At 36.4% G+C, this 21676-nt stretch overlaps 1 protein-coding gene across 1 annotated transcript in view; it reads right to left on the bottom strand.

Annotated features, from left to right (window-relative positions):
• COL5A2 (collagen type V alpha 2 chain) overlaps nt 1-21676 on the bottom strand; it is a 144809-nt gene that overhangs the window by 34021 nt on the left and 89112 nt on the right. The window contains exons 10-23 of the mRNA XM_060106330.1: nt 21204-21257; nt 20733-20786; nt 19519-19572; nt 16561-16614; nt 15296-15349; nt 14347-14391; nt 13909-13962; nt 5772-5816; nt 4619-4672; nt 2368-2466; nt 1981-2025; nt 1765-1863; nt 462-515; nt 121-228 (exon numbers count right to left, since the gene is read on the bottom strand). Coding sequence (XP_059962313.1) covers nt 121-228; nt 462-515; nt 1765-1863; nt 1981-2025; nt 2368-2466; nt 4619-4672; nt 5772-5816; nt 13909-13962; nt 14347-14391; nt 15296-15349; nt 16561-16614; nt 19519-19572; nt 20733-20786; nt 21204-21257 — 873 coding nt within the window. The remainder of the gene's footprint in view (nt 1-120; nt 229-461; nt 516-1764; nt 1864-1980; nt 2026-2367; nt 2467-4618; nt 4673-5771; nt 5817-13908; nt 13963-14346; nt 14392-15295; nt 15350-16560; nt 16615-19518; nt 19573-20732; nt 20787-21203; nt 21258-21676) is intronic.

The raw sequence follows: 21676 nt of genomic DNA, 5'->3' as shown, positions 1-21676 counted from the left end.
AACTGTGCAATGCACCTGCTAGCATTTCTCTTAATTGCTCTAGTTTTCCTCACTATCCCAAAAGTTATTCATGTAATTCCCCCACAACCATAAGAATTTATTCAATCATTCAAATTTTACCCTTTCTCCCATGGGGCCTGGAGGACCAACTGTTCCTGGATCACCTCGGGGACCTCGTTTGCCTTCTTCACCAGGTGGGCCTATTGGACCCTGAATACCATGTGGCCCCTATTGAAAACAGAATGACAGATACCAGAAAAAGCCATTTGACAAGGGAGTTATAGTCAAAAGATTCAGTTAAATAAGTCAGTCACAAATTTTAAACTATATTAAGCAAACTATTTCCATCCAAAAGTATTATAATTCTCACTGTCATTATTTGAAGTACTTGAGTATTTTGGGCTTACACTTCTGGATAATATTCATGTTCTTCTTATCATTTAAAAGAAAGAAAACCTTACCGGTTCCCCTTTTGGGCCAGCTTCTCCTTTGAAACCTGGAACTCCTGGATCACCCTAAAATAAAAATATCGATAATTGTAAGAACCAAGATATTTATCCAGCCCAACCTGCTTTAATTATTACAGTGAATGGGCCTTGAAAATTTTCTGCAGCTGAGTCTGTACTGAATCAGCAGTATAATAATTTTTTTAAATTATGCAAATCTTGTAGAATGTGTGTGAAATTTTATAAAATCCAGTATAGTTAGGTAGTGATTTGTGTATTTTACAGGGGTCTTCAAAAGATTTACTTTTAAAATCTTGTTTTTAATCATGCATAGTAGGATAATTAGAATTATTACAATTTGATAATAAAAATTAGAACTAACAATGACAACTTCAATAGATAAATCTATTTAGAGTCTATTTTAGGAAATAGATTTGTTCACCCAAAATCAAAATAATTTTATATTCATGTTCTATTTATTGAGATTTGGCAACTTCAAATAGGGTATTTTACCTTCAGAGTTTTCAAGAGTTTTGGGTATGTGTGTCTTTATAATACCGATTGTACTATAATTTGTGGGATTGCTAAATTGAGAACATGATAAAATCAAATGTAAAATACCAACAACACGCATGTTTTTATAAATTTGTCACTAGCATTTAAAAAGGATTTATCAGCATAATCAAATTACTTATATCAGGATCTAAAATATTTGTTTTAAGTAGTACGAGGAAACAAAGTTTTGTTACATATCAAGCTAAAAGATACATAAGCACAACTTCTCAATGTGTTTATTTCTTAAGAACTAACCATAATATTTTTACCAATAGATAAATATATGAATATAAAACATACAAATTTATATAAAATGTGGAAACTCATTCAATATAAACAACATGTTGGAAGCACTCTTCAAGAATAAATCTCAAGAAATAGCTGTTGAACCCATTTTAGCCAAGTTGTCATTATAAACCCCCATGAAAACTCCGTATTTCCCCATACTGGCTTGCAAAGTGTCTTCATATTTGTTATGCAACTATTTATAAAATTCGATTAGGTGGATCATGAAGTTATGACCTTACTATTTTAAACAAAAGAACACTAAAATTTAACATAGTGCAATAATTTTCCCCTTTGAATTTAAACATGTAAATTGTACATTAACATTTGGCTTCCACTTTACAAAAATTCCTACCTTCTTTTGCCTCATTCAAATAAGTCACATTATCTATGTTTCACTGTATCTCATTACATATTATTTCTCTGGCGATCTTAGTTGTATTATACTAATGGATGATAATTCTTTGATGGACATTACCGGTTGGCCTCGAATTCCTGGAGGTCCAGTGCTACCCTGAGGTCCTGGAGATCCAGGGGGCCCAGCTAAGCCAGGAGGACCAGAGGTACCTGGAGAACCCTATTGGAATGCAAGAGTAACATGGTGAGCAGAGACCTAGGCACAAGTCTATGGTCACTGTCCAAAGGATTGTGCCCATTTGAACCTCACGTGGCATAAATGAAGTTAGTTACTCACTGTTGGGCCTTTGGCACCAGGCGTACCATCAGTTCCCACTGCACCCTAAAAGATACAGGAAAAGTTCATGAAATATTAAGCCATATCTAGGGTGGTATTCAGATGTCCACCCATCTCGCAAAAGGAGGTAGAAAAATTACCACAAAGAAAGGAAGGAAAATAAATCAATCACCATTATATTATAAAAATCACTTTATGACTAATTAATTCCCTTTTCCATAAAAAAGACAAAATTTGCAGAGTTGACAAGGGACATTTTTTTTTTCATGAGTTCTAAACACTCATTCAGAATTGAAAGAGAATATATTAAAATATGTTGCCTTTGTTCAAAAGTTATAAAACATGTACAGCTTTCAGTGATAATTTTTAAATATACTAGGAACTTACAGGAAGACCTTGAGAGCCAACAGGACCTGGTAGCCCAGTTTCACCTCTTTGCCCCTGAGGACCTTCAGGGCCTCGTGCCCCAGTGGGACCTGCTTCTCCCTAAAGGAGTATGAGGAAAATGTTAATTTAAGAAAATACCAGTGTGGTGTGTTTCAAAGCTGACTGCTTATTTGGAGTTTTACATTTTACACCCAATCATTTAAACGAGTCAAGAGCACAAAGTAGTTTCCAGGGGTGTGTGCCTAACTTAGCTTAAGGGATGGACTCACTTCCTGCCACTCTGGATGTGATGATGCCCACAGCATGCAGAGCAGAGCAACCTGGTGAAGGTCACCTGATAGCCACCCTTGTTTCAACCCAAGATAGGGAACCAGATAGTAAATAAAAATACAGGATGCCTGGTTAAGTTTTAATTCAGACAAACAACAAATGATTTCAGAATAAGTTTGTCCCATGCAATATCTGGAACACATTTATCCTAAAAGTTTATTCTTTATTTATCTGAAATTCAAACTTAGCTGAGTTTCTGCATTTTATCTAACATATTAGGTACCTAATGTAAATCAAATCCTAGAGGGAATCCCTATTATCCTTCACTGAAATACAAAGAACTAGACGTGAACGTTTATTCTTCATCTAGAGAGTCAGAGACCCTGGAAGAATATTACAGGTATAGCAGAATTTTGGCCAAAAACAAACACTGGGGGTGGTGGTCTTTATGTTGGGGGTGGTGGTAGGACAGGGAAACAATTTCTGAAACAGTTTTGTGAGGTGTTTGACTTTATTAAGGAGTTTTCAGTAGCCAACAGCCCGTACTAGAAAAACCCAGGAGGAGAGGGAAGTATCCAGAGTGAACTACTGTATAAACTATGATGGCTAGTGAAGTCTTAACTGGAGGCCACAGTAGGAGCAGAAACCACTTCCTGCAAAGTGAGAGTCTGGGGCATTGTGAGTATTCTTCCTTGAGTTCTCTAGCCAGAGCTCGGTGTGAGGGTGGAGAGTCTTACAGAGAGAGAGAGGGAAGGGCTTTTGCCTATTTTGATTGAGGGACACAGGGAGGTTGGATCCTCCAAGGTCAGAGTCAGTGGCAGCAGACTTAGGACTTCAGGGAGCAGATCAGACACAGAGGGGAACTGAAGAAGGTCCTACTCGGCTGAGTTCACAGTGAGTTCTCAGTTAACGGAGGGCAGCCACATCCCTGTGGCACACAATTCAAAGTAAGCGTTAGAGAGAGCCGAAGAATAATTTGACTTGATGACTCTCACATTTCAAAGAATACTTGAAATGTCAACTAGAGATTTTTTTGTTTATTTGTTTGTTTCAAAGTTCAAATCCAATCTGAGTGGCCCCACTAACAAGAAGCGTGGGCCTGTACTGAGGGCATCCTCTGCCTCAGGCACTATGCTAAGGGTTTGCATATTTTCTCACTTAATCTTCAATAAAATTCCTTGAGAAAACAAGATTTAGAGAGGTGAGGTGACTGGCCACGGTTATTTTTGTACAGCAGAATCTTGTGAGCAAATCCCTTCTTCAAGATGAAGAAAATTATTGCCAAAGACAAACCGGGTGTGAGAAAAATCAAACGTATTGTGTTGTTCAAAGTTTGAAGGTAGCGTTCTGAGTTTATTCACTAATTTAGCTCTTAATAACCTTAATAATCTTAATAACCTCCCACTGTAATCCATGGATTTATCATCCAAAGTGTTGAGAGAAAGAACAAGTTGTGACGCACTACAAATGTAAATCATCCCAACAGAATACTTCAATCCATTCCCACATGGACAGCCAAATAGCCTCCCCACACATTCCATTAATGATTGTGTAAGTTGAGGGGGTGGAGGTGGGGAGAAGGGGTGCAGAAGTGGAGGCCAATATTGTGTGACCTTTTGACCACCTCGGATTTATTTTACTCTCCTATTGTTTAGAACATTCTGCTATTTATTACTGCCAGGCACTGTATCCAAAAATAGAGTTCCAATTCAGATTAAACCCTTACTCCTCACAGCCATTACAATTGTCTGGTGTTAGAGTCCTATTGCAACAGATTCTTTGATACTACAAGTGTATGATTATAAGTAATTCTCTTTTAATTACTTATTATATAATAATATATTTTTCATTTTCTTTTGCTCTTTTCCTTAGTTAAGAGCGACTTCCACACTCTTCAATGAAAGAAATGACATTCTTTACTTTGGGATTCAGGTACTTAAGTAATTCATGTCATCAAGAGCTAAATATAGGAACATCTTACCTTCAACCCAGGATTTCCTGGAAAACCAGCAGAACCAGGTATCCCAAGAGGACCCTATTAAAAGAAACCAGAAAAGTGATTAGACATGTATTTTAATTAACATGAAATCTTTTATTATGTACTTTGACATATAAGAATAATCCACTTAGTACTTTAAAATCACAAAGATAATAATATAATTTTATCATAAGAACCTTACAACACTGATATGAAATTGTGCTAAAAGACATGTCCAGTGGTATTAAACATAACAGAATTTCCTAGTTGTAGCATACGAGAGTCAGTCACAAACACAAATTGTTTGAAACAACTGCTTCTAGAGAAATTACTTTCTTTGTGTTAACCAAGTAATAAGGATAGTTTTTAGAAAGTTACACATTGTACCAAAATCTAGGCCTTCACTTTATAAAAATGATGATTAAGAATCATCTGGATATTTTGGAGTGATTTTTTTCAGGCTAATAAAAAGTGAATATGTGTCACTATACTACATTTGGGAAGGCATGAATAGAGTCTAAACCACTGATTTAAAGCTGGATTTAAAGGAAAAGTGTAAGAGGAATTTCATTCTAGGTTATCCTGATTCTTCTTCGAGGACTGTATTTTAAATCCATCAGTTTTGCATTAATAAAAGCCCTTTTAAATTACACTTATTTTTCCTCCCATAGTTTGTTTCCTTTTTATGAGTAACAAGGGAGAAAAGATCTTAAGGGCAAGTAATTTCAAATCCAATTTACCCACCTAGTACTGAATATTTCCCTGAGCTCATCGTGTTTTTCACCTATCCACTGTACGGACCATGCTGTATTCTTGTTCTTTTTATATACTCATCTTTCAAGATTAAGCTTAAAAGCTGTTCCTCTTTACGTCTTTCTTGACTTCTTTGTCTCACTACTGGTGTCAGTACAGGTAGGTTCCCATACTTCAGGTTGCTTTCCCTATTACAGCAGTTAGCAATAGCATTATGCTACAATATCAATTGATATATCTCTCTTCTTTGATAGGGCAGGTTTCAAAGACAAGTACTATGTTTTTATTGTCTTTCTGTTCCAAGCACCTGGGACACAGTAGGTGCTTTGTAAATGGTAATGAATGTACAAATGGGAGAATGAATGAATAAGTGAATGAGTGAATATGAAAGTAATACACTCACCATTGGCCCAGGTTTTCCAGGCATACCATGTGCACCTCGTTGTCCCTAATTAGGAGAAGAGGCAAGATAACGGTGCATTTTCTACAGTATTTGTTAACAATTCATTTATGTTATAAAAATTTCTATGTTAAAAATTGGAGAATGAATATTAAGGTTAACTGACAAACTTAACTAGGTTAATAGCAATAAAAATACACATTTATACAACATGCGTAAAGTAGCAATAAGCACATCTAGCCTTACAGCAATAAGAAAAAAAAATCAAGACTGGAAGTACAAACTGATTAAAATGATTCTTTTTACTTGAACATGTCACCTTCTATCAAATGAGCTCAAAGACAATGAAACTTTGAACACTGGGCTCTTCTTAATAGTCAGAATAACCCAGAGGAAGGAATCCGCTCCATGTAAAACAAAAACCTAAAGCACATGTGCACACACATGTACACACACACACAAAGAAAATTAAGTAGTAGTGAATGCTGCGGGTGTCACCCAGATCCCCCTTCAGCACAGAAATAATCATTCTACCACTGCTGTAAGTGTTGTAAGGTGTGATGGCTCACAGTTGAGACCCTCCCCACAAATTGCTGAAAGGAGTTAGCTATCCCAGGTTATGCCCTTCCATGGTCAATGCAGTGGTACAAAGGATTCAAAACAGTCTGAAGAGCCATCAAGTAGGTGTAGTTTCTTAATTTTTTTAATACATTTATTCATTTATTTATTTTTGGCTGTGTTGGGCCTTCGTTGCTGCGAGTGGGGGCTATTCTTTGCTGTGGTGCACGGGCTTCTCATGGTGGTGGCTTCCCTTGTTGCAGAGCACAGGCTCTAGGTGTATGGGCTTCAGTAGTTGTGGCACATGGGCTCAGTAGTTGTGGCTCGTGGGCTCTAGAGAGCAGGCTCAGTAGCTGTGGTGCACGGGCTTAGATGCTCTGCGGCATGTGGGATCTTCCCAGACGAGGGCTTGAACCCATGTCCCCTGACTGGCACGTGGATTCTTTTTATTTTTTTGAATTTTATTTAATTTATTTTTTTATACCAGATTCTTATTAGTCATCAATTTTATACACATCAGTGTATACATGTCAATTCCAACCGCCAAATTCATCCCACCCGCACCCCCACCCCAGCTTCCCCCTCTTGGTGTCCATACATTTGTTCTCTACATCTGTGTCTCAATTTCTGCCCTGCAAACCAGTTCATTTGTACCAATTTTTAGGTTCCACATGTATGCGTTAATATACAATATTTGTTTTTCTCTTTCTGAATTACTTCACTCTGTATGACAGTCTCTAGATCCATCCATGTCTCAACAAATGACCCAATTTCGTTCCTTTTTATGGCTGAGTAATATTCCATTGTATATATGTACCACATCTTCTTTATCCATTCATCTGTCGATGGGCATCTAGGTTGCTTCCATGACCTGGCTATTGTAAATAGTGCTGCAATGAACGTTGGGGTGCATGTGTCTTTTGAATTACGGTTTTCTCTGGGTATACGCCCAGCAGTGGGATTGCTGGATCATATGGTAATTCTATTTCTGGTTTTTTAAGGAACCTCCATACTGTTCTCCATAATGGCTATTTCAATTTACATTCTCACCAACAGTGCAAGAGGGTTCCCCTTTCTCCACACCCTCCCCAGCATTTGTTGTTTGTAGATTTCTGATGATACCCATTCTAACTGGTGTGAGGTGATACCTCATTGTAGTTTTGCTTTGCATTTCTCTAATAATTAGTGATGTTGAGCAGCTTTTCATGTGCTTCTTGGCCATCTGTATGTCTTCTTTGGAGAAATGTCTATTTAGGTCTTCTGCCCATGTTTGGATTGGGTTGTTTGTTTTTTTAATGTTGAGCTGCATGAGATGTTTATATATTTTGGAGATAAATCCTTTGTCCGTTGATTGGTTTGCAAATATTTTCTCCCATTCTGAGTGCTGTCTTTTTCCTTTGCTGTGCAAATGCTTTGAAGTTTCATTAGGTCCCATTTGTTTATTTTTGTTTTTATTTCCATTACTCTAGGAGGTGGATCAAAAAGATCTTGCTGTGATTTATGTCAGAGTGTTCTTCCTATGTTTTCCTCTAAGAGTTTTATAGTGTCCGGTCTTACATTTAGGTCTCTAATCCATTTGAGTTTATTTTTGTGTATGGTGTTAGAAAGTGTTCTAATTTCATTCTTTTGCATGTAGCTGTCCAGTTTTCCCAGCACCACTTATTGAAGAGACTGTCTGTTCTCCATTGTATATCCTTGCCTCCTTTGTCATAGATTAGCTGACCATAGGGGCATGGGTTTATCTCTGGGCTTTCTATCTTGTTCCATGAATCTTTATTTCTGTTTTTGTGCCAGTGCCATATTGTCTTGATTACTGAAGCTTTGTAGTATAGACTGAAGTGAGGGAGTCTGATTCCTCCAGCTCCATTTTTTCCCTCAAGACTGCTTTGGCTTTGGGTCTCCATACAAATTTAAAAATTTTTTGTTCTAGTTCTGTAAAAGCTGCCATTGGTAATTTGATAGGGATTGCATTGAATCTGTAGATTGCTTTGGATAGTATAGTCATTTTCACAATATTGATTCTTCCAATCCAAGAACATGGAATCTCTCTCCAACTGTTGTTATCATCTTTAATTTCTTTCATCAGTGTCTTACAGTTTTCTGCATACAGGTCTTTTGTCTCCCTAGGTAGGTTTATTCCTAGGAATTTTATTCTTTTTGTTGCAATAGTAAATGGGAGTGTTTCCTTAATTTCTCTTTGAGATTTTTCACCATTAGTATATAGGAATGCAAGAGATTTCTGTGCATTAATGTTGTATCTTGCAACTTTACCAAATTCTTTGATTAGCTCTAGTAGTTTTCTGGTGGCATCTTTAGGATTCTCTATGTATAGTATCATGTCATCTGTAAACAGTGACAGTTTTACTTCCTCTTTTCCAATTTGTATTCCTTTTATTTCTTTTTCTTCTCTGATTGCCATGGCGAGGACTTCCATAACTATGTTGAATAATAGTGGTGAGAGTGGACATCGTTGTCTTGTTCCTGATCTTAGAGGAAATGCTTTGTTTTTCACCATTGAGAATGACGTTTGCTGTGGGTTTGTCATATATGGCCTTTATTATGTTGAGGTAGGTTCCCTCTATGCCCACTTTCTGGAGGGTTTTTATCATAAATGGGTTTTGAATTTTGTCAAAAGCTTTTTCTGCAGCTATTGAGATGATCATATGGTTTTTCTTCTTTAATTTGTTAATATGGTGTATCACATTGATTGACTTGCGTATAATGAAGAATCCTTGCATCCCTGGGATAAATCCTACTTGATCATGGTATATGATCCTTTTAATGTGTTGTTGGATTCTGTTTGCTATTATTTTGTTGAGTACTTTTGCGTCTATATTCTTCAGTGATATTGGTCTGTAATGTTCTTTTTTTGTAGTATCTTTGTCTGGTTTTGGTATCAGGGTGATGGTGGCCTCATAGAATGGGTTTGGGAGTGTTCCTTCCTCTGCAATTTTTTGGAAGAGTTTGAGGAGGATGGTGTTCGCTCTTCTCTAAATGTTTGATAGAATTCACCTGTGAAGCCATCTGGTCCTGGACTTTTGTTTTCTTGGAAGATTTTTAATCACAGTTTCAATTTCATTACTTGTGATTGGTCTGTTCACATTTTCTATTTCTTCCTGGTTCAGTCTTGGAAGGTTATACCTTTCTAAGAATTTGTTTGTATCTTCCAGGTTGTCCATTTTATTGGCATAGAGTTGCTTGTAGTAGTCTCTTAGGATGCTTTGTATTTCTGTAGTGTCTGTTGTAACTTCTCCTTTTTCACTTTTAATTTTATTGATTTGAGTCCTCTCCCTCTTTTTCTTGATGAGTCTCGCTAATGGTTTATCAATTTTGTTTATCTTCTCAAGGAAACAGCTTTTGGTTTTATTGATCTTTGCTATTGTTTTGTTTGTTTCTATTTCATTTATTTCTGCTCTCATCTTTATGATTTCTTTCCTTCTGCTAACTTTGGGTTTTGTTTGTTCTTCTTTCTCTAGTTCCTTTAAGGGTAAGGTTAGATTGTTTATTTTAGATTTTTCTTGTTTCTTGAGGTAGGCTTGTATAGCTATAAACTTCCCTCTTAGAACTGCTTTTGCTGCATCCCATAGGTTTTGCATTGTCGTGTTTTCATTGTCATTTGTCTCTAGGTATTTTTTGATTACCTCTTTGAGTTCTTCAGTGATCTCTTGGTTATTTAGTAACGTATTGTTTTGCCTCCATGTGTTTGTGTTTTTCACGTTTTTATCCCTGTAATAATTTGTAATCTCATAGCACTGTGGTCAGAAAAGATGCTTGACATGAGTTCAATTTTCTAAAATTTACTGAGGCTTGATTTGTGACCTAAGATGCAATCTATCCTGGAGAATGCTCCATGTGCACTTGAGAAGAAAGTGTAATCTGCTGTTTTTGGACGGAATGTCCTATAAATATCAATTAAATCTATCTGGTCTATTGTGTCATTTAAAGGTTGTTTCCTTATTTATTTTCATTTTGGATGATCTGTCTATTGGTGTAAGTGAGGTGTTAAAGTCCCCTACCAGTACTGTGTTACTGTCGATTTCCTCTTTTATAGCTGTTAGCAGCTGCCTTATGTATTGAGGTGCTCCTATGTTGGGTGCATATATATTTATAATTGTTATATCTTCTTCTTGGATTGATCCCTTGATCATTATGTAGTGTCTTTCCTTGTCTCTTGTAACATTCTTTATTTTAAAGTCTATTTTGTCTGATATGAGAATTGCTACTCCAGATTTCCTTTGATTTCCATTTTCATAGAATAATTTTTTTCCATCCCCTCACTTTCAGTCTGTATGTGTCCCTAGGTCTGAAGTGGGTCTCTTTAGACAGCATATATATGGGTCTTGTTTTTGTATCCATTCAGCAAGCCTGTGTCTTTTGGTTGAAGCATTTAATCCATTCACGTTTAAGGTAATTATTGATATGTATGTTCCTACGACAATTTTCTTAATTGTTTTGGGTTTGTTTCTCTAGGTCCTTTTCTTCTCTTGTGTTTCCCACTTAGAGAAGTTCCTTTAGCATTTGTTGTAGAGCTGGTTTGGTGGTGCTGAATTCTCTTAGCTTTTGCTTGTCTGTAAAGCTTTTCATTTCTCCATCGAATCTGAATGAGATCCTTGCCGGGTAGAGTAATCTTGGTTGTAGGTTCTTCCCTTTCATCACTTTAAGTATATCACACCACTCCCTTCTGGCTTGTAGAGTTTCTGCTGAGAAATCAGCTGTTAACCTTATGGGAGTTCCCTTGTATGTTATTTGTCATTTTTCCCTTTCTGCTTTCAATAATTTTTCTTTGTCTTTAATTTTTGCCAATTTGCTTATTATGTGCCTCAGCATGTTTCTCCTTGCGTTTGTCCTCTATGGGACTCTGCGCTTCCTGGATTTGGATGGCTATTTCCCTTCCCATGTTAGGGAAGTTTTCGACTACAATCTCTTCAAATATTTTCTCGGGTCCTTTGTCTCTCTCTTCTCCTTCTGGGACCCCTAAAATGCAAATGTTGTTGCGTTTAATGTTGTCCCAGAGGTCTCTTAGGCTGTCTTCATTTCTTTTCATTCTTTTTTCTTTATTCTACTCAGCAGCAGTGAATTCCACCATTCTGTCTTCCAGGTCACTTATCCGTTCTTCTGCCTCAGTTATTCTGCTATTGATTCCTTCTAGTGTAGTTTTCATTTCAGTTATTGTATTGTTCATCTCTGTTTGTTTGTTCTTTAATTCTTCTAGGTCTTTGTTAAACATTTCTTGCATCTTGTCGATCTTTGCCTCCATTCTTTTTCCGAGGTCATGGATCATCTTCACTATCATTATTCTGAATTCTTTTTCTGGAAGGTTGCCTATCTCCACCTTATTTAGTTGTTTTTCTGGGGTTTTATCTTGTTCCTTCATCTGGTACATAGCCCTCTGCCTTTTCATCTTGTCTATGTTTCTGTGAATGTGGTTTTTGTTCCACAGGCTGCAGGATTATAGTTATTCTTGCTTTTGCTGTCTGCCCTCTTGGCAGGTGGATTCTTAACCAGTGCACCACCAGGGAAGTCCCATACGGTGTAGTTTCTGAGAGCACTCAGAAAACAAATTTCCTGCACACAACTCTGCTTTAATGCTATTTCCTTGGAAAATTGACCTGTAAATCATTGGTGCTAGAGGTAGTCAAGAAAGCCGATGATAAAATGGAGTTTTTAAGCTGGATTCCTCCCTGGCCAGCTGGCAATAGATGGAGTATGGATTTCTCTTGGCATGCTGTAGTGATGCAGTAGTAAATATTGTCTCCAGTAGATAGAGTACAAGTGTAAGGGAATGGGCTATGGATGCAATAGCTCAGGCATTTGAGAAGGTTTAGGGGATGTAACAATTACAAAGTTAATGGAACTGCATGAGTCTTGTCAAGTGAATCCATTGGAGAAAGATGTTGAAAGCCTGATGGTAATTAATCATCAATATAAATCTCCTAAGCAGCATTTAAAAATATTGTCATCTTCTACAACCAGAGGGAAGAAAAAGTTGAATATTAGGCCCAGGACTTTATGATAAAGGTTTAAGTGCTCTTGATAAGGTTGAATTCTAAAATGTGGAAAGGCTGCTATGCCATGGTCAGGGCCCTTGATTGGAGGGAATGGGACCTTGAAATTTGGCATTGGGATATCTTAAGAACTTTGAAATCTCAAATACCCTGAAGCCTCTGGGCCTACAGAAGTGGTCCTTCCCACCTTTAACAGCTTATACTTCTCTCTTGCTTAAAGATGAAACAAAGGCCTCTCCTTTGGCAGACAACATATGCCACCACCACCACCACCTGCTCTCCTCCCCCGGCCACCAGACCAACAACAAGCATCAAGTCACAAAATAACTGCATTGAGGAAATGCTTTTTCTGATAAAAGAGTGAAGAGACTATATACCAATAAATCTGTAAGTCCTATACATCATGTAGAGGCAGAATCCAAGAAAGAATGTATGGGACTAGGTCCTGAAGGTACTGGATCACAAGGGACAGGATATAAAGCTGGAGAATTTTAATGATTTGGAAGCACTCTCCCATAATACATATTTAACACCCTGATACAGACCCTGGGAAATGTTAACAGGGACAATAGTTCTTAGAAACTTGGAAAGAGCAATGGCACACACTAAGTGAAGCAGAAATGCTGGAACTTCCTGGGCAGATGGTAGAATAAAGCACAGAGAAGTGAACACAGTAGATTGGATATAGTATGTATGGCTGGATAAGGCAATAGCTGACTATATTCTACAATCTTCTCTATATTTCCAGAGGATACTCTGCCTGTAAGTGATAAAGAATGGCCTAGTGAGAGGGTCTCACTTCTCCTGAATCAAGGCCCTGACTTTGGTACCATTGAGAAGCACTAAGGTGGTTGTCTTCTATGGGATAATAGTAGGGGATGCTATAAACCTGGGAATTTTAATTATAATGGGGATGATAGGATATCAAAATAACAGAGGCCAGGTGGCAGTCCTTAATTGTGAAAAGAAAAGTGGGTGAAATATAATGAACTGCAAGTTTGAAATATTAGCAAGTATAGCCCGACTTTGAGAGAGCTGTGATGAGAATGAACAAAATAACACCCCCCTCCAGATTCAAGGTGAATGGACAGACAGCAAGAGAATTTCTTAATCTGTACAATTAGGGAAGGTGATCAGTAGACTCTAATCTTTAAAAGGGTTTATTCACAGTACTTACCTTTTAGGATTGTGATGAATAAGAGATAAAGATATTTAGAAGAATGTTTGGCAGATAATAAGTGCTTGATAAATATTACCTGTTATTATAATGTGATTACTATTCCAAAGTCTATGCTTCTCCATGCTGCTAAGTGTTTTTATTATTTCTTAAATTCTGTATTAAAATAAGTAGGCAACAAATGTACTTTGGTTATGTAAGATGTTAACGTTAACAGAAGGTAGGTGTAGGGTACAAGGGTACATGGGAACTCTCTTCTATTTTTGCAACTTTTCTGTAAATCTAAATTTGTTTCAAAATAAAAAGTATAAAAATTACAAAGTAGGCAACCAGTATATCATTCTCATTTAAAACGCATATTCAGTAAAGCATTTGAGAGAGTTGAAATACACATACTTACAGGAGCACCCTGTGGCCCAAGTCTCCCTCTCTCTCCTGGCATTCCTCTTGGGCCCTTCAGATGAGAGAGAAACATCTCTTGAAACATCTTACTTGAATTTCTAGGGTAGTTTGATTTCACTACTCAAATCAATCAAGACTCATTATAATTGGCCTAAATAGATTTCACTTAACCTAGCTTTAATGGCCTAAATCTACAATAATCCTGATTTGATCACTGGGTACCAAAAAAGGATAAGGGCATCCAACAAATAAGAAAAACAATGTAACGCAGGAAGCCTTTTCTATTTGAAGGGGCAATTCTTACAGTGTGCTTGCCTTTCAGCTGATAATAAAGGATTATTTCACCAGCTAACATATGTTCTCTAGGTCTTTTTTTTTTCATTTAAACATTCTCTTAGTATAATCTAAAAAAGCAAAGAATTAAATTTATACGTACCAGTGGACCCATGGCACCCATTGGACCAGTAGGGCCAGCTTCACCCTAAAGCAAAAATGAGATCATATTACAATATGAGAAACCTTCAATTGATATTCATATCATTCTGTTCCATGTGTGTGTTATTTTAAAGGTTTATTTTTCAAAGTGAGAATTTGAAAGGTATACTTTCAATGAAGGACCTCAAAATTCTGCTGTAACACCTTTTCTCAAATACAATGGAAATTTAGTTTCTACAAAAATAAGTCTAAAATAAAATTGGGGATTTAAGCAAGATTGATAGAACTATCACACCTAGCCACATTAATTAGAATTAAAAAACTATTTGTCTATGTCTGATACTTTAGGTCAAGTAAAATTTAGAAAGCTAAAATTGACTGTAATATTCCTTTAAGATCTCTTATAGGAAGCTTAGAAATGACAAATTTAAAGCCAAATGCTTTTCCACATATGTATTTCATCGTGCTTTCTACTAAAATGTCATCTGCACTTCCTGAATGTTCTCTTTCCCTCTAGAAGCATAAATAAATTTGGGAAAGAAATGATGGCCAAAAGGACCTAGAATTAAAAGGGTACTAAGTAATGGGACTAATGAACCATCTAAAACTCTCAGATATTTTTAAAGAAGAAAAAAGAGTAAATGTGTTTTAGAGGGTGGATTCATTGTGCATCTTTACATAAAGATAACAGCCATCCTACATTGGTAGAAACCCAGTGCCATGGTGGCTGTACTTGGTGGCAAAATTAAGTCATGTTGTGTACCCTGCTAAATCGATTGCTACTCATCCATGAAAGATTATATTTATCTATTAAATTTACCTACTTAACTACTCATTTTTTATACTCCTCTTTCCTCCAGAACTATTTAAGGTGGTCCTGAAAAAAATTTTAGACTTGAAGCAGAACAGAAATGCTATAGTGAGGTTGTATTGAGATACTATACAATTACCTTGGAACCGATTGCTCCAACTTCACCTTTAGGGCCTTCAAGACCTTTGTGTCCCTGAGAAGAAAAATATAAATTTGTATTTTACTGCTTTTTTGAGCCTCAGAAATGTAAAAGAAGAACCACAAATAAGCTCACAGAAAGCACCTTATGAAAACAGATCTCAGATTTACAGTTGTTACTCAAAATGTTTCCAAATTCTCAACCTTTTTTTTTTTTTTTTTTGCGGTACGCGGGCCTCTCACTGCTGTGGCCCCTCCCGTTGTGGAGCACAGACTCCGGACGCGCAGGCTCAGTGGCCATGGCTCACGGGCCTAGCCGCTCCGCGGCATGTGGGATCTTCCCAGACCGGGGCACGAACCTGTGTCCCCTGCATCAGCAGGCGGACTCTCAACCACTGCACCACCAGGGAAGCCCTCAACCTTTTTTGAAAGTCTATTCAAAGAAAATTAAAGTAGGGTTTCCCTCTTTAAATAACATTTTCAATGTGCAATGTTCTCACCTTTCAAATTTTTGTGACTTCATAGAAATTTATTTTATAGCAACGAATAAAAAACCTATGGTGGCCTTAGAGAAAACAAATAATTATAGAATTTATATAGTTATAAAATATGGTTTATATCCAGGAGTGATGTTCCAAACATTTAATAACTAATATAGGAGCAAGCATTCTAATCATAAGCTCAACCACTCAAAACAGAGGCCAGTCAATGTACACTGAGTGAATATCAACCATGCTTTCAGATAGATAGATAGATATGTAATTCCTATATATGTATGTAACATAATAGTTACATATTAATTATCCTGACTTATAAAGAGAGAAGCATTCTATAGACTTCCATGTCTGAGTTGGGCTGAGTTGGCTAGGCACCCCCTGTGATCTAGTGCACTTCTTAGTATTGTGTCATTTATTCTACTATGTAGTAATTGCCTATTTTCTTAACTGAATCTCATTAGCCTGAAGCTGAGAGTCAGCTTTGGGCATTTCTCATTTATCACTGTTTTTTCTTTTATAGCACAGTATTCATAGTATTCACAGTATTAAATAGTAAGAACTCAAAATACATTTGTTTATAGAATCAAATGAAATTCAAAGGAAATGTAAAAAAAAGCATTGTGATTTTGGTAACTGCAGATGACTACTACAACCACAGCCAGTTAAGGGCAATTGACAAATGGAATTGTAAAGATTTTGAAGATAATGCTCCCCAGACCCTACTCTAAAAGCCACAGTGTCTAAAAGGATTACAGAGGATTGAACTTACTCGGTGACCCTTCAGGCCTGGAAGACCAGGAGCCCCAGGAAATCCTCGAGCTCCCTGTTGAGGGTAAAAAAAAAACAAAAAACAGATAAGGCATTTCAGAGTCATTAACTGCATAATACTTTTTTTTCCAAAAAATATCTGGTACATAGTTTTTCACTAACAAACCTAAGAAAAAAAAGGAGAAGTATATTTTTACCTGTCAAAATACATCTAGGTGATCAAAAATTAGCAAGGCAAATGGAAACATGTCTTACACAGAGACACGGATTAATGCCAGGTATTGATTTGATGACATTTTTAAATTTTCAAATTATATCACTGTATTATAATTAATAAAGAATAAACAACAAGAAAATAAACCTGAGTCAAGCTGCTCAGTGTCTGAATCAAGTAGCTCAAGGTACAGGAAAAAAAATCCAAAGAACTTAAGGAAAACTATGCTTTCCCACCTTTATATAGTGTTTTATTTGTGGTAGAAGAATAAATGTGTGTGTAGCAAACCAATATGATTTATTTTTTCTGAACTTCTAAGTATTAGCAGCAGAATATGATTAGAAAGATTATATTAAAGTGTGATCAGAAATTTTTTAAAATAAAATGTTCAGGAGAAGCTTGTGGATTTGTGATTGTTTAAAAAACTGAGAAAATGAAATATCCAACAGAAAAGAAAGTCAAGAAATATGAAGAGAATGGGTTGGTTCCTTGACTCAGCTTCTTCATTTCTGTTAATTCTATGCATCCTTCACCTAAGCATATCAAATAAAAAGAACAATAGAAATCAAACTAAATAAAATCCAAATGGCATGACTATTTTGAAACGATGCTTGAAACTTTTTCCTCATACCCTCTTAAAATAGATAAGGAACGAGTGACTTAATTATTCACTTATTCTGGTTGACTAAATTGATTAGGTTTTGAACTGAATGCTATTAATACTGCCACCAGTAGACTGAGCACCTTGATAGCACAGACTGATGCTATCAAATATTATCAATTATTATTATTAATCTGCATATCCCTGGCACTTAGCCTTATGCCTTTGTAGTGGGCATTCAAGAATAAGCATTGAATAAACAACTGAATGAAGAAATGGTTTAACATTCATCATCTTTTTCATCTTCTTGACATTCATAGTGCTTTTCCTAAATCTTTCTTAAGGAATTTCTCTTGTACTAGCACAATCTAACAAGCAAAATCCTTCTGTTCTGTATTATCATAGACTTTACTTAAAGTTAATTGAATGAATAAATAACTAAATAAATGAAATTTGTATGATAAAAGCAAAGCAATAATTCCTCTGCGACCTCTTCCAGGGAAAATGTTTCTGTAGTGTTTTCTAGGGGGTTATCATAGTAAGGGCACATCAAACCATGCTCTCTGAACAAATAAAGTTCCACTAATTCTTCTGTTTACACAGCCTGATTTAGGAATTCGTTCACTTCAAAAACTCCCTTTAAGTTTTTCCACTGGAATGCTCCCCTTTATTGAGATTCGACTCCCCTCCATCCTGAGCAGAAACTCAGTATACATCCATCTAATCCTATAGAGGAATTACTGAGCTATGTTATTTCAAATAATTAGTTAACTTTTGAGTTTTTGTGGTCTGCAAGGGAATTCTCATATGATTACATATCTCTAATATAACAAGAAAATAAACCAGATGTACTAGTGCTCATAAAGTTTTTCTCATTCTGCTGACCCAAGACTGTCATCACACCCCAATCACACATCGTTGCATTGCACTCACAGAGTGCATCTGTGACATGTTGGCAGGGCACATTTCCTCCCCTTGGAGGGCCCACGCTGTGAGTAGGTGCAAGAGTGTAGCAGGGCAGGAGGTTCAAGCCTGGATTGGTTCATGTGGACATCTGTGCTAATGACTAAACCACATGTCTTTGTCTGCATGGACTTTTCAGGCTGATGGGGGAGGAAAGGAAAGAGAGAGCGGGGAGCTGGGGAACTGGTTTTGTGTTTGTAACGAAATAATCCTTACAGCCTTGTAAATTCCGTTAAAAGATCAGCATTTATTTGTTTAAAAAAATCCTAGCATTGAACCTCATCAATCTTCAGAAAGTAAAGGGAGAATAATTCAGTATCGTTGGATGTATTGGGTGGTAGAAACATTAGGATATTATCGGAAATATAATAAGTAGGAGGCCAAATCAGTTTAGGAGATTTTGGACAAGGAAAAAGTTTAAGAGCAGGAATGTTAGAACATTTTTGCTTGCTTATCATTTTCTAATTTTCCCCATTGCCTGTGTAGTGTGTCCTAGGGGAGGGCCTATCAAAGTAATATGAGTGAAGAAAGAAAGGTGGGGTCAGAGTGTGGCCAAGTAGCCCAGGTCTTGAATTCTGGTGGAGCCAGTTGCCAGGGACTTCTCCCTGTAGTAAGCCAAGAGGGAAGAAAACAGCTGTATTAGGAGAGCTGGTGATCAGTACACCTTGTCATAAGATTTTAGGGGCCAGAACATCAATCAAGAATTTCAGTCAACAATAAGCAGCCAAAGAGGAATCTTGTCCACAATTTATTGTTCTAGGATATAAAAAACAAATCAATAAACTCTTTAAAGCAGTTGTTTTCAACATATGAATAATACAAAACTAAAAATACTAAAAATATCTTTAAAAGATAAATGGGATTGATATGTTGTGAACTTTAAGTAAGTCAAGCTGGTGACGTAAATGAAAATTTGATACTCATTTTGGAAAGAATCCGTGTTAGGTTATGATATAATTTTCTAGCTCTAGGAGGGTCATTCATATGGTACCAATGCAAAGCAGGCAATTGGAATTAGCTATCACTCTGGCAAATCGTCCTGTTTCAGAATGACAGAAGAGAACGTATCTTGGTGACAGTGCCTAATGCATGCACAGGCAATGAATTGCGAGTTAATTTTAAATGTTCTTTATTTTTTGAAGTTTGTCTTTACGTTGTTGTATTGATCAGTATAAACTTACCGGAGATCCTGCAAATCCTACGTCACCAGCGTTTCCATTTCTACCAGGCTCACCCTTAATGGAAAAAAAGCAAAGTAGAGGGAAGCAAAGAGGAATTAAAATGTTCTCTCCTGAGACTAAATGACAACTCAATTGCAGATAAAAAGTCTTACTTAGAAAGCTCATGCCCAGTGATCTAAGCAATGTAAGAACACAGCTCTATTCCTGATGGCAATCCATTAGAGCAAGTCAGTTTGTGGAGATTTCACTCATTTATCAGAAGAAGAAATAAATAAAAATTATACTGGTCTCACCTAGCTCACCATTTTATGAACATCAAAATTTACACACACACATACACACACACACATGCTATGAAATTCTACATCAACATATAGCACTGAATTAAATAAATAGTGCTTCTTACAATGATATGTGCCATTTCTTTCTTGTGATGAAAAAAAGTTTAAGAACTACCAGAGGTAGTTTCTTTATGGCCAAATTCATTGTAATCCACTTAAATAAATCTCATGATACACAAAGAGAAAATATTTTCTTGGTTTAAATGTCACATAGACGTTGATGGTTTACCCATAATTTTAACCTCAACTTTGGTACAACTAACAAAAGAATCCAGAAAAGCAAATCTGTTCTTTTGATCAAAGAACAGGGTGTTCTTTGTTCTTTGATCACATGTTCTTAATGTTAAAATCTGAAGTTTAGTCATAACCTTAATTAAAAATTCAATTAAAGAAATGAAGCATTTCTTCAGATGCTCAAAATTTCTTCAGTGCTCAGAATGAAGTATTTTGAGCATTGGAGAACAATACTGACACTATTTTACTAACATATTTAAAAAAATCCATTTAATGAGGGCCTCACAATGATGTTTTGGGATCAAAGCAATGTATTTTTCCTTAAGATCACTTCAAAAGCTCTAGTACCAAAGGTTGTTGCTATTGTGACAATTCTAGTATCTCATGGAGAAATCATAATGGAAAACCTGAAGAATGCAGGCAAGGATACAGTACCTAATAATATAATACCATCAAAATTAAGAGCACTTTTAAATTTTGTAAAATTCCATTCTGACTTCTCCAGTTTTTAGTGACTTTAATGACAGTTAGAAATGGAGGAAATGAAATGGGAACCAATGAATAACATTCATGTTAACACTGTAGCTACTTCTTAGCCTCTTTCAAAATTTCAAAGCAAAATGAAGAAAGGTAGCTTACATCTTCACCAGGTTTTCCAGGAGGGCCCTCTGGTCCACGTGTACCAAGTGGACCCTAATAAAAAAATGAAACAACACAAAAGGAAAAAAAAGAATATTTACCTATATTTACTCATACCCATCAACGATATAATCCAAAATACGGCTGCAACAAATGAAAAATATCATAGGAAATAACTTTTTTAATATTCTGAATTTTATGTTGTATCTGTCAGACTATGTGCTCAACAGGAAAAAAGTTCACAAATGCAAGTATCTTAGCACTTTCTGCTGACCACATTCAAAGCCTCTGAATTTAAATACTCTGCCAAAAGAAACGTATAGCTTAAGCACAGTCCATGACAGAGGGCTCCTGAATTGGACTGGAATTTCTTGCCACATTAGGAAAGAGCTGGTAATATAAATAACTCATGACATCATTATAATGGTGGACCCATATTTAACTGGGTCTACATGCTTACTTGACATTTACCATTGGTCCAGGGTCACCAGGCTCACCAGGAGGTCCTGTAGGGCCAGTACCACCCTAAGATTGAAAATAAATTATACATCTATATATAATTTATGTATAATATGTAAGTTATATAAACAAACCAAAGAAAAACATAATACTAAATCCTACACTCTCTGCAGTATAATGCAATTGCTCAAAATGCTGGCTCTACCACTCTCCACCTGTGTGACTTTGAGTGAGTTACTTAATCTCTCTATACCTCATTTCCTAATCTGTGAAATGAGAATAATATGGTGCCTACTTCATTAGGCTGCTATAGCTCTTCAGATAACTAATGCATGTTAAGAACCTAGAATAGTGCTGGCACAGAGTGAGTGTTCAATAATGGTAGTTATCTCCCTCTTCTCCTTCTTCATCAACTACAGTTGTCATTCACAATGGCAGTAATATAAAATAGCTTGAAGTAAAAGTCCACACACATGATAATGAAA

This window comes from Mesoplodon densirostris, chromosome 8 (assembly GCF_025265405.1).
Source record: "Mesoplodon densirostris isolate mMesDen1 chromosome 8, mMesDen1 primary haplotype, whole genome shotgun sequence".
NCBI lineage: Eukaryota > Metazoa > Chordata > Mammalia > Artiodactyla > Ziphiidae > Mesoplodon > Mesoplodon densirostris.
This window is presented reverse-complemented; position numbering and strand designations above follow the sequence as displayed.